The sequence below is a fragment of the Ammodytes marinus genome, assembly GCF_949987685.1.
Source record: "Ammodytes marinus genome assembly, chromosome: 5".
Lineage (NCBI taxonomy): Eukaryota > Metazoa > Chordata > Actinopteri > Uranoscopiformes > Ammodytidae > Ammodytes > Ammodytes marinus.
This window is the reverse complement of record NC_137234.1, coordinates 24,797,627-24,816,704: the sequence shown is the minus strand read 5'-3', so window position 1 is coordinate 24,816,704 and position 19,078 is coordinate 24,797,627. Positions and strand designations below refer to the sequence as shown.

The 19,078-nt window shown below is 40.9% G+C and overlaps 1 protein-coding gene across 1 annotated transcript in view; it reads right to left on the bottom strand.

The window, feature by feature from the left end:
• bicd1a (bicaudal D homolog 1a) overlaps window positions 1-17,333 on the bottom strand; it is a gene marked incomplete at both ends in the record, with an annotated part of 31,242 nt that extends 13,909 nt beyond the window's left edge. The window contains one exon of the mRNA XM_080027140.1: window positions 17,118-17,333. Within this exon, the coding sequence (XP_079883266.1) occupies window positions 17,118-17,333 (216 nt within the window). The remainder of the gene's footprint in view (window positions 1-17,117) is intronic.
• Window positions 17,334-19,078: the final 1,745 nt, after the last annotated feature.

Sequence of the window (19,078 nt, the reverse complement as noted above, 5' to 3'; positions counted from 1 at the left end):
GAAGCTTAACGAGAGACAGATGGTTTCATAACAAACCCTCCTATAGGGCCGAGCTGTGCTCCTCAAAGTCCACCCGCTCCATCTGCCCTTCTTCTCCCATTAAAGGAAATCACAGTGACTGATGCTGACTTGCTGAGGCTCCACATTTACACATAAAGGCGGAGAACACAGTGCCCTGTCCCTGCTGACGCTGTTGCACCATTGCTTCTGCTGGGCTAAAAATAACACCGTGGTAGCTCTGTATTCTTTCAGGCTAATTACATGAACGTCACTGAACATACTGCATGCTGTATATCATTACAGTGATGGGCTTGCTGGGGCCCTGTTTACGTGTCCTAATTTGAAACCACAACACAGCTACTCAATGCCAGTGATAACATGTGAAGAACGGTGCAGAAAGGTTAAAGTTTAATAGCATTTCCTCAGGATAATATTAATATGTAGTCACTGATTGGCAGCCTGTTTTTGTCATGTGTTGTGTGAAACCCCTATAATGCATTCAACCTTGAGGCTCCTCGACCTCCTGTGCCTCAGTGGATGAAGTCCAGACAATAGATTCCCCTTCAATAGATATTCATCCCTGGGGCTGTGGAAAAAGGAGCATACCAAGGGGAACCAACCAACCAACCCACTGCTGCACCAGTGTGAGAGGAGGAGTGTGCGCAACCCTGAAACCCTTCCCTGTCTGTTGCAGTTCCTAATGAGGAGTCAGGGGAGGATCGGTGGGTGTGCGATATTGTATGTGTCTGTGCATACACACAGCAGGAGTCTATTTTTACACCCATGAGTGAGAAGAGGAGTGAACTATTTCTACAACAGCAATCCATCTCCACCCAACGGTCAAGTTCAAGGGGATGTACCAGATGTACCCAATAGTAAAAAGTTTGTTTAGAGTCTACTAATGTAGAGTTATTATGAGATATAGACTTGATTATATTTTTAAGGTCAGAAAGCAAAGCCGAGAGCTATAAATGCATGTGCTAAAAGCTGGAGTTTAACTTTAAACTGTTATGTGCACAAATAAGGAAACAGGCATGAATTAAAATCATTTTTCATTAATTATATAAGCATCCCCGTGTGTTTAAATTTTAATTAATGTGGATCTTAATTAGATGAGCTGGATAACCTTATTAATTAGTGACACTCGGAAGGTCCTTAATTAATTGTTAATCACTGTACAGTCGGAAATGAATTCATAACGGATAATATGATGAAGAGATTAGAAAAATAAGATAGAGGATTTCAATTTAAACCATGATAGATGGATTACTTGAGACTTACATTTATATCACGAGCGTGGCTGAAAAATCAACCAGACAGGCTGCTGAGCTCTAATCTCTACTGCAAATCTTTTTTGTATAAGTTATCGGGATGCGGAAATCTGGGCATTAGTCAATTCAAAAGAAGGACAATTCTTACCAATAACACACACTCTAACAGACATACATACAGAAACAGACACACACTGTCCAGATGGTCGTCCAAGCCAACCACATGAGGGATTTCAGTACCATGGAGAGAGACATGCACTGCCGAGAAGACTCACAGCTGTCAGCGTCATGAAGTCAACTCTGTGTGTGTGTGGGTGTGTGTGTGTGTGTGTGTGTGTGTGTGTGTGTGTGTGAGGCATAGTGAGATCAGATGCAAACAAAGGTAGACGCCACGCCGCTGTCACAAGTGCTTGAGATCAAGCCAAATTATCCATCAAAAAAACAGCTAGCGGGAACAAAACAACAGCTCGGAAGCTCCCAAATACTCATGAAGAACGTCTTCGAAAGCATAACAAATGGAGGAGACATAAGTCAAACACAGCAATATGTCAAACCTCCGGTCACAGCAAGAACACACACACACACACACACACACACACACACACACACACACACACACACACACACACACACACACACACACACACACACACACACACACACACACACACACACACACACACACACACACACACACACAAACAACATTGAAGCTGGAAGGGAGGGAACAAAACATAAACACCCACAATGTATTTCTGATTCATTGATTCACACTGCTTTTGGCAAATACATGTTCCACTGCAGTACACAAGTCTGGGAGTGTGTCCGTCAATTTAATTACATAAGGAACTGATGATAACTGATTCAGGTTCCCGAGTCTGGTTTGTCAGTAACCTTTACTGGAAGTTGGGGGACTCAAAATAGACATATTGTTGTCTCTATATGGGTTAATCTTCAAAGAGACTGGATCCTTCATTTCCCATAATACTGTACAACTCAATAGCTTATTTCCCTCCCACACTCTAAAAAGAAAATAGTTGAACCAACTTAATTGAATTAGGGCAACCGGTAACACACAATTGAATTAAGTTTATTGAAATAAAGAATGTAAGTTACACTTACACAATTGTTTCAAGTCAGATCAACTTAATAGTTTGTTTGTTTTCAAATCAAAAGTTTGCATTAATCCAACTTATAATTAAGGGACGACAACTTAAAATTTCAGTGTTTTCTGAATCAATTTCTTGTTTAATCCTAAAGTAAAATATTGCTTCTGTAGAACCTAAAAGAAAATAGTTGCACCAACTTAATTGAATTAAGGCAACCTTGACTAAATGTTTGTTATGTTGCTGTTTGCACCGTGAGCGAAGGGGATGTTATATTTCATTGGGCAGATGTGTTTCAACCCTATATAAGTTTACTATGTCCCCTATTTGTTAAAATTCTAAACATAGACAGCAGCTTCTGTTTGTTACTTCAACACACTTGTTACAATATATCAAGTTCAATGGAATGATTAACTTCTTTTGTAATTTGTCTCCTGAGTTGAACTAGGGATCTTGCTTAAGAGTTCCTCAAACCGTTCTGTTATAACCAACAAAATCACGGTTAGTTCACAAAGAGATATTTTATTAAAACAAAATGCATAGTGACGTAATGGAATGAAACATCCCCTTCACTGAGGGTGCAAATAGCAACATAACAAAGGTTTAGACCAGTGTACGTCATTGTGGGAAAGGGGGCGTTAGACAGGAAAACCTAATTGAATCGCTTTAATTTGCATAAGAAAATCAAGTCAATGTCAGGTCAATGTAGTAAAGTACAATTTCAATTTGATGTAATCCACAAAAGTACATTGCCATCACTAAAGCAGAAAACTGAGTCAGACTTATTCAAAACAGTGCGTTACTTCAACTTTTCAAAAATATACTTTTTAGAGTGCAGTCTCTTAGAATCCCAATTCCTTTAAACCCCGCACTCCCTGTTACAATGTTTACAGTGAGTCGAGATTACCCTGATGACATCATAAAGACATCAGTACAGTTTTTCCAAACGTTAGAAAGCTCCCATCAGGTCCACATTAGACATTATGAAACTTTTTACGTTTTGAGGTTGACTCATACTTTTTGTCCCATACCTGAACTTTGCTGACCTTTACTCTGACCCTCAATCAGAGGATGGTTAAAGGAAGTTAAGTACATTTAGTTCCGTATACATTTAGAATATTTAGCTAGAGAAACCTAGAGGAACTCGGATGAACTGGAAACCCATATCCATGATGAGCCACTGAAGCAGGTTTCTGGGAAACGTTGTCCCGCTATACTCTGCCCTTCAACAAGGACACAAACACGTCCCCATGTACTTCTTAGCCATGGGGGAAAGTGCCAAGTCAAGAGATCTGTCATCTATAAAAAAAAACACACAAGCACATTTTCCCAAGCCACGGGAAGCTGGGTAATCACAGCCCAGCAAGAATGGAGGTCAGTCACACTAACAACATTAACAATTTAAAAACTGATGATGAGTAATTACCAAATTAAAAATATATATTTAATATTCGTCAGCATATAGGGGAAGGTGGGGTGATTTGTGCATTTTGGAAGATGCAAAACCCCTTGTTTCTAGAAAACCGTGGAAGAAATTGGAAATGTGACCACATATTTAAGAAGAGCCATCCATTTGACTCATCCTGTAAAGAAGGGAGACACAAGGAATAAGATATAAGCACATTTAAGCTAAAAAAACTGTGTTTTGCCTTTCAAAGTAAAATTTCCATGATCAAGGTTTTTTGATTATTGTGTCTGAACAATTATAGACACGTTTGAAAACATTTGACACATGTTTAGTGCTTTGGTATGCTACACTTTGAGTCTATATAGTTAGCACAATGTCAACCCTAAATTGCTGCATCATGCCTATTATCCAAAATTCTGGGGATGGGGTGATTTGTGCGCAAGGGCCTGGGTGAGTTATAAGTAAGTAAGTAAGTAAAATGTATTTATAAAAGCACATTTATGACAGTTTGCACTGTCCAAAGTGCTGTACATAGTGCATTCAGTAGGTAAGCAATGAAGGTACAATAACAATAACCAAAATAAAAGACGTAAAGCCCATACATCCACATAAACACAGATAGTAGTGCAGAGGTAAGATAGTTAATGGGGAGGAAACACCAGGGTGTACATATGGGTTTTGAGCCTTGATTTAAAGGCAGAAATGTAGGGGGAATCACATTTGTCAGGTGGCAGTTGGTTCCACAAGCACGGAGCAACTAGTGCAAAGTACATTTCTGAGAGTTGTGCCAGTGGCATGGCTGTATACGCTGGTCACCAAAAGAAAGTGATTGTCTACAGTAGCTCAGAAGAGAGTGACATCTCAATTCCACTTAACGACACCACTGATGAGAGTTCAGATGGCCAGAAAGATGATGATGGTGACTTTGTCATTGTGACACAATGACGCACAAATCACCCCACTACGTGGGGTGATTTGTGCGTCAAGACAACTTTTTTTCCGAAAGCTATATTTCTTAAACAGTTTATTCCAGATCCAAAGTTTTTATTGCCAGGGATGCACAACATCCTGAAATATATGTACATATTTGAGTTGGAGACATAACTGTCAAGGCCTCACTTTAAAATCACTTTGAGTAAAAAGTTGCACAAATCACCCCACCTTCCCCTATTTGAAATCTGAACGCAGGCAAAATGAATACTTTCATTTTCGAAGTTTAAATTAAATAATGATCACTTGATAATGCATGGAATTACTAAAAATCTAGTTTAAAATTGTAATTCACAGCGCAGGCTTTACTTTGTCTGTGTTTGTGTTTGTGTGTGTGTGTGTGTGTGTGTGTGTGTGTGTGGCTGGCTATATGTGTGTGTGTGTGTGTGTTCATGTTCTTTAAGCCACCAGGAGTCCTCTACTGAATCTACAGGGACATTCATAGTTTATCATTATAATGCTGAGTGCTCGGGCGTGCACTATATACTGCACCATGTACATCCTTCATTTTAATTTCCCCAGTTGGCAGAATGCTCTTCTTTCCATGAATCACTGTCTGAAGAAACACTGAGCTGGCGTGGTATGAATGTTTCATAGATAGTAAGGAGGGTAAATGCGACTTGGTCTGCTTTTTTGTTCCGCCTTACTGAAATACTATTTAGTAAAGCCCACAAACCCTTTTGATAACAATACGCTATTATGCTGACACACAAATCCATACTGCAAGATCAAAAATAAAAGATGAAAAAATGCCTTCATGTGCTTTATAGTGGAAAACCCTACCGATTACAACAAATCCACTAAAGTGTCACATCTGTCGCTTTCTCCCATACACAATGTGTGCGGCCGGGACATGCTGTTTGATTCAGAAAGTATGGGCTGTGTCTAGTTACAATCACGTGGCCTGTTAAAGTGATCTAATTTGGCTCAAGTCTCCTCAAGATGAGAGAGATGGCTGGAGCATTTCCCAGAACGCCTATCACTTAAGTGTGCTCCGCCTGTGTCCCCGGCTGAGTGGACATTGCATGGGTCGACAGAGAGGCAGCTGGGCGTAAGATTTGTTCACCGGATCCCAAATTTCCCATCCATTCTCCTCAAGCCCCTTCCTAATGCATTCTCCTCTCTGTCATTCTTATCATCTCCTATCGAGGGTTCAGCACACTGGCCCAGTAGAAAACTAAACAGTGGACCATTATGGTAAAGGTGGACTCAGATTATGGAGAACGATTGTTGTCAAAATCCCTTTTTGTCTAAATCGGTTAATATTTCCTCACAATCTGTTACCTGTCCGTACTGTGCGCGCACTGGAATAAATCCAAACTTAAAACACAGCCTAAGCTCTGTAAACGGGTATGTTTCCAGTTGTTTACATACTCTTTGTTTACATACCAGTCTACGAAGCCTAGGGTGTGTATGAACACCATATATTTTTTTCACCACACACACAGTACTGTCAGGTAGTGGACTTTTTGACAACAAACTCTCTCCAGAATAGCTGACTCGCCCCTTGAACTCCTGCCTTGATGACAAGCCATTACATCTCCAAGGATGTTCATTTGGATTTGAATCTGGATAAATGGACAACACAAAGAGGCTTACATGATGTTTTTTTGTTTGCCATTGAATAGGAAGCTCTTAGTAATAAGAGCAGATTGAAAAAAGAAAACACTAACAAAGTGCCCAAACTGCCAGCTGTAACTGTGTCACATGTAGCTCACTCTTTGCTCTGTAATAGTGCCCCACAGGAGATCACAAGCCAGTCAACAACAAAAACACATGCCCTACTCTAAAGACCATCCCAAAAAACAAAAACATATTTAAAAAAATAAACATGGTTAGAGGCGCAACACTGCATTCACTTCCTTGGCATGCATCCCTGAATCCTGCCATTCATTTGGAGAGAGAACAAGAGCCAGCGGGCTGGAAGGGGAAATTAGAATAGCACTGAGTTAGAGAGAAGAGACCAAGCTTCAATGCAGAGTGTCCTCTGAGTGTCCTGACACAGGCAGACAGAAAGAAGGAAGACTGAAAAAAAAATGTATTCCTTAATTAATGAGCAAAGAAACCATCAAATCTAAACAACATACAAAAAAACAACTGGGAATACAAATCCACACATTTCAAATATTTGGAACAGATTTTTCCTTTTGATAAAAAAGTATTTACTGATCATCAAATGTCATCAGTCTGATGACCATTTTCTTGAATAAATCAATAGTTGTTTAGTCAATAAAATACAACAATTGTGCAATTATTCTCATTTGAGGAGCTGAGACCAGATCATTTTTGCGCATGTAAAGCAATTATTGAATCAATTATATAAATTGCCTTACCTTTTTTCTTTGCTTTCTGATTCACATTTTAACTGTGTTTTGAAAGGTGCTATAAATAAAAATGAATTACCAAATTAAATTACCAAAATTGTTGCCAGCTAGTTATTGGTAGACTATTTGCTTTAACAACGTATTGTTTTAGTAGTATAAGGAATAACAGCACATAATCTACCAACTGTTTTTATATGAGATGAAAAGGAAACCCAGCTTCCGAAGTGCAGTCTAACAGTGAGAAAATATGTATTTTACACTTTCAGCAACACTTTCTTTAATATTTAATGTCAATGTGTTACAGCCCTTCATGCTTACTCATTGCAGTTGTGCTGAAGCCAACATAAATATCAAAAGACACTTCCACCCGGATAAGGTATTTTTGTGTCTCTGGGTACATGTGTTTGTGTGTGCAGGTGAGTAAGACTGCACTAAGGTACACATCCCCTCCCTCAGGGTATGACCTGATAAACACAGTGATTCACCCAGACTCACAGATTCAGGACATCACATTTTGTAACAGAATATACATTGCTACCTGAAAGATGTCAGTGTTCATGACCCCTTGGGTCTATTGCAATGCTAAAAATGATCCTAATGTAAAAAAAAATTTCACTCAAGTATTTCTTTCCGTACCTGTTGGAAATCCTTTAAATGGTTTCTCCCTTCATCATTGTCATCCTAAAAGACAACAATCCATTTCCATAGTCTTAATGCTGAGTCCCCGCATTACTTTAGAGTGTCCACAAGGGACTTGACTGATGTGAAGAGGAAATGAGGCGCTAATGTGGAGTTAGTATCTGTCTCCTCTTTGCTACAAAACTTAATTCCTTCCCTCCTATAGGCCATTCATCCCTTTTTTGTGACTTAAGACAGATAATTAATATTCCATTGGTCAGGGAACTTAGCTAGAATTTAAGGGAAACAAACCATTTTGACGAGTGTGCTGACAGTAATGAGGGAGGCATTGATAGATAAAAAGACAGAGGTGTTTGAAAGCGCACAGGCTGATTGGTATTCTGCAGCAGTGCCAGGAGACGCACCCAGAGAGGCAGCCAGAGGCACAAGAGAAGGAGAGAGAGAGGGATAGAGAGAGAGAGAGAGATAGAAAGAGAGAGAGAGAGGATAGTGAGAGAGAGATAGACAAAGATCCAGGAGACAGGAGACAGATTCAACTGATAACATTGTCTCCTCTCTCTGTGGTGGGTCTCTGCTGATAAAGAGGACTCAGCCAAGCCAGACAAACACAGACCACAACGAGGAAGCTATAGCCTGCACACAGTGACTCTCTTATTGACACATGAGGGGCCTCTGAGTGACTCAGGGCTTTGTGCAGCCACATGAGAACCTCAATTCCAGGCCTTAAATGTGAAGTAAGTGGTTTATTTATGTTAATATAAGTGTGAAATCGTTCTTTATTCATACAGTGATCACTTACACTTAATGTGCGCGTTTCATAAAGCCGATCTCTCAGTCAGCTGCTTTGCATGTAATCGGCAAATAAACTTATTGGAGTATCCTGAAATTTTGATCCAATCAGAAGAGAGAACGCTTCAAACCGACACTCGTCTCACTCATATATAGTATATATACACTCCATGGTCTCACTGCCGGTGCACGCCAGAGCAACAGATGGGTGAATGTGTATGCGCCTACAATGGTGGAGCAGGTAAAAATTCTTCCCAATGTCTGTTTTGATTGTTTTTATCATGTTTTATCACACTTATGGATCTGAGATGATGCTAGATAACTTGCTGCTTGAAGACCGCAGTGCATTAATGTGGTGATGTAGGGACGAGCGAGGGGACTGCTAACTGCAGTAACTGACAGGAAGTTAGCTAAAAGAACCATTCCGCTTACAGCACCTTTAAGACCTGCTGTGGGAACCCCTGTACAGTAATACTGCTTTAGGCACACTGCTGTTGAAACTATACACAGAGTACAGCTGAGGCTAATGAAGGGGTCATTCATTTTGCAGGTACCGCGCATTTACAATTGTATGTCAGGGGACCATAAAAAGTTTGGGCCGATCCATTACGTTGGCCATAAACAAAAACGTTAGGATGTATCCATCATTATGAGCGTCTACAAAATGATAAGCTAGTTCGTCTTGTAGATAAAGATATATTTCACTTTGATAAATGAACCTGCAGCTGGTGTTAGTGGAAAAGGGATCACTGAAGTATTTAGTGGTCATTTTGTGGGGATAATAAATGTATGTCCAATATTCCATGGCAGTCCCTAGAGCCATGCCCCTAGCAAGCTAAAAATCCTCCAAAATGTCCAACTATTTTATAATATTATACATTTAAGTGTGGTTCACTTAACCACTTCAGCATGTATCAAAAACAACAGACACCTTGGTCGCTTTAATTCTAAGGCCTAATTATTCTTTTCTGAACCTTCCAGAACCAGGCCAGTAACACAATGAACATAGTTCCTTCCACTCACTTCTTTCAGTTCCGTGACACAACCTGACATGAGCTCTCTCGTGATGGAGGAGAGGGTTAATTAAATGGGTTAACTAGGGGATGATTTAAAGCCTGTCCACTCCTATACCCATCACCAAACAGGGCACAAGTGACAAAGACGGATTCTCTGACCTTGTTTCTGTGTCACACACTCATTAGGAATAAGTGCATGTTTTGGTGTGCACTTGCTCGTGCATACCAGTGTGTATGTGTGCACTGTAATAGTGACAGAGTGGGAGGGAGGGTTAGACAGGGACTTCAGATGATAATGCTCTTTCTTGCTTTACATCGTAGCTGGATATAATGGCCTCAAGTCATCCAGATAGGAGGCTTGTCTTTCCCCCTGCATGCAGAGATGATAAGCATGAAAGAAGTCCACAGCTGAGACTAAATCTCTTTGTCTAGACAAAACTGAGGCAGAATAGCTGAAGTCAGTGATGCTTTAAAGTACTCATTTGGGATGAAGGGAGAGAAAAATGTAATTCAATTGAACCATTAGTACTTTAATTCACACAACCAAGACCTTTGGGTTACACGGACAAAAGTTTTCCTTGCGAGAGGACAGGCTGCTTCTTCTTTTTTTTTTAATGCTACGCTTTCAGAGTGTGCAGCACACACAGCTAAAGTAGACGAGTAATCAATACAGCGTCCTGCAGGCAGGGGAGTCCTGTTCCCTCTTCCCTCTTACCAACTACTGTATTTCACTGCAGCAAAAAGGAGCTTTCTAAAAAAACATAATCTATGCAGTGGAGGGCGTCAGGCCTTAAGGCTCTGTGCAGAGAGAAGGATGGTGTTATTTCATATGAAGATCATGGGATTTTGGAAACAGGGACAAAGGAAAAGCAAAAGTGTCAGATTGGATACATTTCTTTTGAATTCCAAATAACACTTTGTATTCTTTAATTCCAGCAACCACACCCCGCATGGTCTCTCCTATCTCCTGCATCAAGGCAACACCACCATAAAACCTGAAACAACAAAGACTGATGGGTAGGAGTCACCTACCACCACCACCACTCTATCCTGCCTCCCCTCCCTCTCCGGCCTCAATAACAACATCCGCACACCAACCCCCTCCCCACCTTTCCTGCTACACACACAGACACCGGAGAGAAAAAAAAACAAACAAAAGGAATGAGCCATACATACACATGCAGGAAGAGTGGTCCTAATGTGTCACTCAACTACAAAGACAAATGACCTTCCCTTCAGGTCCTGATAGAACTCAAACTCACACCAACCGCCCCTATATAAAATCCCAGGGGCCAAAGCCTTATCTATATGCTCAACCACACCCCTGAGCCTGTTGCTGGGGTCACAGGTCACCACCTCCTAACCACAAGCGCATATCATTTATTATCATCATAAAAGGTATATGCCCTACACGTTCTTCAGCCAAAGTCATTGAAACTGAAGGTACAATTGAATAATTTGTTAATAGCTTCACGTCATATCAGCCGGCTATACATTTCCAAATTCACCTAAGTGTTGTCAAACCCGATTAGGCTTCATTTCCATATCTGAGCGCTATCCAGGAGACGTCACACAAGGTGCCAAAACACAGTTGCAATTCTTATAAAAGCTTTGCAAGTGACTGATGCTTTGAAACAATAACATATCATCACCCAGATGTGTTTCACCAACATGCGCTGGTATCCAAAATGCATGCGACAGTGCACACAATATAGTGCTTAGCTCAGGCACGATACATTTTCGCCACACAAGGCAGAAATCGATGCATAATCCCCACTTCACTCCAGGGAGTGACCGCAGGCGCCACAGGAGAAGAGAAAGGGGGATGGTGGAACAATACAGAAAGAGGGGAACAACACCATCTCATGCGAGGTATTGATCCAACCCATCAGTCCACGTTTACAGCTATACAAGAAGACCCCAATAAGAGGGGCTAAAAGGAGGAGGAGAAGGAGGAGGAGATTGAAGAGAAACCTGTAATGCATCCCTTCCCTCCTCTTAGGAAAGATTGATTTCCAACCACAGCTGTCCTCTTTCCTGATTGTTGACCATGAATAGAATGACCGGTCAAACACACTCGGAGCTTTTTCTTTTTGAAAGTTAAAAAGTCAGCAATTCTGGCGAATGGTAGTTGTCAAAATCACTTTTTTTTTGTCAAAATCAGTGAATATCTGCTCACGATCCGCAGAGATATTCACTGATCTTGACAAGATCATTTCTCAAGACTCGCTGACTCCATCTTTAATGAATGTTAAGTATTCAGGTTTTCCTCATCCTTTTAGTCAGTGTTAAACCACCACCACAAACACACACCAGATGTCTCCTCCTAACCCAATCTGCTGCTTCACAGTCTTGTGTGCTGCTTTTCACCAGTAATGTAACTGCAGAGGTTAGCAGTGGGTGAGAGAAATATGTTAAACACCTCATATTATCTAATATATTCTGGCTCTTCCTTGCTGTGTGGGACACAGAAGGTTAGAAACTGTGACTTTGCGCATAATTCATTCTGAAGGAGGTAAAGTCAAACAACAGCTGGTTCACACCTTCATCATCATCACTGGTGGTCCCTGATGAGCAAGAAGTCAGATGAAATTCACTTGACTTCAACGTGCAGACAGTCAGTTACGGCAGAGGAAGTCCCAGAGGGAATGGACTGACAGCTAATCAGTCATCTACAATATTGTCTAGGTGTGTTCTAACTATTTGTGAATTTGACAGCCGACCCCTTGAGAATTATACACACATGATATAGTACTTATATTACTGTATGCCTACCTATACAGACTAGACAATTGCTGTTGTCTGGTTCAAAATACTGGTAGCTGAATTATTGCCTTAAACTTTAAATTTAGCATACAAAAAGTGGTATCAGCCTTCCATGGAAGGGGGAGAATAAAAAGAAAAATATTAAGCAGCCCTTGTATTGCACAGCAGGCACACAATAAAACATAGAAAATATTTTATGTTGACTGCAATTTTAAATTTCAATGGCAAGTCATAAATGTTGAAACAAATAGAAAAATAAAAGAAGAGTATAAAGAAGAGGGATGACTGCACAGCTTCAACAAACATAAAAAACACAGCCACGCCAACCCCGATGAATCACCACTGAATCACCACTGAATCTTTCTTTTTAGATATTTCAAGTTACCATGTGAAGAATTTGATGTAGATTTCTTTAGGCATCTTTCTCAGCCTAAAGCCTTGAACTGACCTGAGAAATGCCTGCTCCTCCCAACTCACAACAATGAACATTAGAAGAGCCGAGAAAACGAGTTATTACGGTAACTGAATGACTAACCTATTTTTTTTACGCTCCCATGGGTTGCAGAGATCATGTCATGAAAAAATATGATATGATTGAAAGAAAAACATATAAAATCATCCTGGCATAAAATTACTTTATGACTACAAGTCTGCTATTCAATTGCTCTCGTCTAGCCATGTTGACGGTGTCTTGAAAACATCACTGGACGCCATATGAAGACAATGCAGTTCCCACTGGACCGTGGTGGCATTCTCCTCCTTCTGTCTCTTTACTGTGTCCTATATGTGAGGTTAGTCTGCCCAGAGACAGCACTAACAAGCCACAACCACGGGCTAATGGTTTCTCCTTCACCGCTTAGGCAGCGATCCAAAGACGTACTGTACATCTAACGTGCACACACACACACACACACACACACACACACACGCACACGCACACACACACACACACACACACACACACACACACACACACACACACACACACACACACAGACAGACAGGCATACGAGGACCGAGAGAGTGATCGGGCCGGCAGGCAGAGAGAAAGCCAGAGAGGGAGGCTGAGTGAAAGTGCTGGGTTATGGGAAAAAAATACATAGGCGGGGAGAGGGACACTACAGAGCAAGAACACTTTCAGAGTCAGAACACGCTCTCAGCATCCTATTTTCTGCTCGGGCCCTGCAGACTGCTAAGAGATGCATGGAGCTTTTTTTCTGAAAAATGTTATGTGCAATATGTGTAATTCGCAATCATGAAAATATTGGTTTATATTTAGGCAAGCAATACAACACTTTTCAGTGTAGGAAATTAATCTGTGTGTTCTGACTGATGTCACTTCAAGGGACACACACAAGACCAGTTGATAGTGAACAGCTTGCGCAGGTGGGCATTTTTCTGGTCAGTGGTTAAGGTTAGGTTTAGGCAACATTTGTTTAAGTTGATGGTTGGTCTTCAGGAAATGAATGTATGTCTTTGAAAGGGTCCCCAGAAGTGACCAAAGTCAACTCCTGTGAGAGTGTGTATCAATGTGTGTGTGTGTGTGTGTGTGTGTGTGTGTGTGTGTGTGTGTGTGTGTGTGTGTGTGTGTGTGTGTGTGTGTGTGTACAAGCAGTGCTCTAGTCACTTGTTCTCCACCAGCTGGGACTTGGATTGAGGGCAGACAACCAGTGCATGCAGAACATGTGTCATCGCAGAACATATGCAAACACAGTGGGAAAACACATGCATATCTTTCAGGCTTACACATGCACACCTGCATTCACTCAATTTATATAGGGATAACATATGAAAAAGAAAAAAAACATATTTCAGGCATGAAGTGCTTATTTCTACATGTAGGAGTAGTCTGTTCTGTTAATGCTCAAATAAAAGAAAAAAAATATGATGAGACTGAGTTATGGAATTTTCTTTGTCTTTCACCAGAATAACCAACAGCTTTGAGAGACATGGGCCACTCCAGTCCCAGAAGCATTTCCAATTTTCCATTTGTGCTTCTATAATGCATCACTCCTGAGCACAGGCGGAGTAGATGTGATGACAGCTTTGCACTCTGCCATTCAGTCTCATATTGATAAAAGTCTGCAACAGACAGATAGGAACCAGGTGCTGTTTTATTCTGTGGAAGTCAAATCACTTTTGGAAAACGTTTTCCTCTCTCAGGCGAGAGCAAAGACAGACAGACAGACAGACAGACAGACAGACATACTGTACATACAGACAGACAGACAGACATACATAGAGACAGACAGACAGATAGACAAACAGACAGGCTGGCAAGCAGGTGTGGGAGCAGATAATACAATGGATGCATGTAAACAGATGACAGATCACACAAAAAACACTACTGTGTCTAAAGTATAGAGAAGCATATGAGGCTATACTTCTCTGCAAAGTCAGACTCTTTGTTTTCTTCCCTGGCGTCTCGATACTTTGTTTCAATTGAGCTACTATCTCTCAAATGCAACGTTTTTTTTCTCTCTATTCTCTCCATTTCATCTTTTCTCCCCTCAACTCCTTCTCTCCCCCACTGCCAGAGTGTTTATCACTCTTTTCTCCTCTCACCCATCATCCAATAATCAATAAGTGTGAGATATCAGCTGGACAGCGCTCTGCTGCCGGCTGCATCGGAAAGGCCTCCTTCTATACTCCAAAGATGCTGCTGTCAGCTGCAAAGAAATCATTCTGACTCACCAGCAATGTCAAAACAAAATGTTCAACAAGTCAGACATTGGAAGAGAAGGCAACTGCGAACACAGTGGGTGGTGCAATGTGGATGCGGTCGAATATTACAGTACATCTCTGACAAAGCTATGTTTTTAAAGTTCACATTTCTTGCTATTTATTTTATTGTTATGTTTGTCATCTATTGTTAAGCACAATGTATAGCTTTTTCTGTATGCGTGTGCTATATAAATAAATCTATTGTTTATTATAAAGATTATTGTTATTATGACATCCAGACTTTGCGCTGACCCAGAAACAACCCTATTGTCGTGCAGAACTGCAGATGTAATGTCTCTTAAATCGCTCTTGTTTCTGCTCAGCGATTTACTGATATTCCTGATACCTTGATAATCCTTAACATAAAGAATGACTGTACTCCCTTACAAAGTCAGTCATGTGGCCTTCATGACAAGCATTATTTCACCCTTTTTTATAAGGACAATAGACGACCACACTATTTATTGATTAATTACGTAATGATCATTTGGTCAATAAAACACCATGCGACTTATCTTAGACCACATCCCTAGACCACCTCATGATGAGGCTTTGTGAATTAAAGAGCTGATGTTCCCTTTCTCTGTCTTTCTCCCAAACATATATACAAACAAACATACACACGCACACATGCACACATATGCACACACACACACACACACACACACACACACACACACACACACACACACACACACACACACACACACACACACACACACACACACACACACACACACACACACACACACACACACACACACACACACACACACACACACACACAGCCTTCAGCTCCTCCTCATTCTTGAACCTTTGGCTCCCTGGTATCTCCATCAGCGACCTTGAGCTGTAAAGCCCTGTCAGCATCCGCTAGTTGTTGCAATATGCATGTATACATGAATGTATATAACACATGCATTATGTATTAAGTGTGCACTCATTATTTAGGATGGATCGCACATCACTTTTCTCTACTTTAAAACATTGGAACGTGGACTTTTCAAGCCGAAGAAATACAAACACGAACGAAAGTATATTTAACCACTATTAAATATGTGTTTATCTGTGTTTTTGTGTGTGTGTGTGTGTTTGTCTGAGTAGCTATTCTTGCCTCATAACAATTAGTCCATGTACAGTATATCTGTATATCGCATTTATTTGGGGGGGGGGGGGGGGGGGATTCTCATCTTGACATCTAGATCAATGGACAACTGAGCCACCACACCAACTGCAGTGGACGACTCTGAACATCCAATTACTGTGGGACCTACTCAGAAAATCACATGCCATCTCTTTGGCGGACTACCAAACGGCTCCCAGCAGAGTTGCCTGAAAGTAATGACTGTTGCTATGCACACACAAGGGGGAAGGAATCTTGAAACAATGAAACACAGTGGTGCAGTAGGTGGAGTGGGATGCCATGGTGTGGTGTTTTTATAGAATCCTTAGCTTGCAATACAGACGGTGCAATGTCCAGTGTGCTGTTGCCTATAGATGCACTACACTGAGGCCGCATTAAATATTCAACTTCTTTTCTGAGATTATAAATTATTCATAAACGATGGAAACATAAAGCATTATGGGAAAAAGATATTGTTATGTTGGAGGATTTGAAACTACAATAATTAGAACCAGATAAAACACACCAGTCTTACGTTGTCTGTCATTGTTATTTTCCTGCATGTCCTTTTGTTATATATTTATACTTTTGTTATCTAGCTACTGTACATAACTACTACATTTGATAAGCGTGTGAGCTTGCTGTCCATAATCATACAGATGTGATAAAGAATTTGCCCCCTGGGGATGGGCACACTAAAGCCAAAAGTCTGTAAGTCATATTAAACTATTCTTCATTTTGCTGGGGAACTCGGAGACCCTCATAACGACCCCTGCTGGTTCCCAGTACCCACTCAGACATATTAACCCATCAAAGCACCAAGACAGCACCCACATTAGCATTAGGTGGGACACCCAGCTGATTATTCATACCTGGCTGACTGCATTGCGTTTGCATCGCCATAGTGCCAAAAATACAAAAAAGTAGCAGCAGTAGTAGGCTAACTATTCATTTATCATACCTCTTGCAATTGCTCCAACTCCTTCCTGAGAGTCTCCTGCTCGGTCTCCAGGTCTGCATACTTGAGCTTCAGCGCCTGGTTCTCCTCCAGGACGACCAGCCCGCACTCCGCAGCCCGGATCTTCTCCCGGTTCGCCTCGGCCAGTTCCTGGGTGAGCCGCTCGACCTCGGCCCGGCACTGATCCACTGACTCCCCGCATCCTCCATCGGCGGCCATCGCCCCTTACCCTCTCTCTGTGCCTCTCCGTGTCTCTGTGTGTCTGTGGCGGTCCCCGCTGTCTCCCCACGTACCGCTTTGGACACAGCCACAGAGGCGGGCGGAGGCTGCGAGATGCTGCTGGATGTCCGCCCACCCCTCCTCTCCTGAGAGCCAGTGCAGACGATGGGAATAGACTATAATTAAAAAGGAAATAAAGAATTGGCCTACACCTCCACAGTGTTGTCAACAGCACCTACGAGCAGGCAGATAACATTCAAACAACCACCTTGTATGACTAGCAGATGAAGCCTTGCGATTTCAAATCAGGTCAGTCAGTGTTGCCTCCCGTGTGGCACTCAGCAAAACATGATTTTTTGCTTATTCATGGGTCCGAGGGCGCCACCTGTCCGCTGCTTGAAGGCATAGCGTCGGCTATTTATCTGCCCATGCACAGACTTTTTCACATCCAAGATAAATTGTCCTATAGGTGCGCCCACTCTCAGTATTCACATTCCATCACTAGCATGGTTATGAAAAACTAATGGCTCAAACGCTTGTAATGCATAAATAAATAAAGCACCTCTCTCTCTTTTGAGCTTTTCAGGTTGAGTAATGATGGGGTAACACTTTACAATAAGGTACACAAAATTGTAGTAGCTACTACATACCTACTACATAGTTTTTTTTTTTGGTGCTACCTATGTGTTAGGTAGCACAAAAAAAAAAACCCTATGTGTTACCTACTACATAGTTTTTTTTTTTTTGTGCTACCTATGTGTTAGGTAGCACAAAAAAAAAACCCTATGTGTTACCTACTACATAGTTTTTTTTTTTGTTGCGCTACCTATGTGTTAGGTAGCACAAAAAAAAAAACCCTATGTGTTAGGTAGCACATAGGGTTTTTTTTTTTTTGTGCTACCTATGTGTTAGGTAGCACAAAAAAAAAACCCCTATGTGTTACCTACTACATAGTTTTTTTTTTTTGCGCTACCTATGTGTTAGGTAGCACAAAAAAAAAACCCTATGTGTTACCTACTACATAGTTTTTTTTTTTGTGCTAACTATGTGTTAGGTAGCACAAAAAAAAAACCCTATGTGTTACCTACTACATAGTTTTTTTTTTGTGCTACCTAACACATAGGTAGCACAAAAAAAAAACAACTATGTAGTAGGTAACACATAGGGTTTTTTTTTGTGCTACCTAACACATAGGTAGCACAAAAAAAAAACCCTATGTGCTACCTAACACATAGGGTTTTTTTTTTTTGTGCTACCTAACACATAGGTAGCGCAAAAAAAAAAAAACTATGTAGTAGGTAACACATAGGGGTTTTTTTTTTGTACTACCTAACACATAGGTAGCACAAAAAAAAAAAACCCTATGTGCTACCTAACACATAGGGTTTTTTTTTGTGCTACCTAACACATAGGTAGCGCAAAAAAAAAAAAACTATGTAGTAGGTAACACATAGGGTTTTTTTTTTTGTGCTACCTAACACATAGGTAGCACAAAAAAAAAAAACCCTATGTGCTACCTAACACATAGGGGTTTTTTTTTTTGTGCTACCTAACACATAGGTAGCGCAAAAAAAAAAACTATGTAGTAGGTAACACATAGGGTTTTTTTTTTTGTGCTACCTAACACATAGGTAGCACAAAAAAAAAAAAACCCTATGTGCTACCTAACACATAGGGTTTTTTTTTTTTGTGCTACCTAACACATAGGTAGCGCAAAAAAAAAAAAACTATGTAGTAGGTAACAC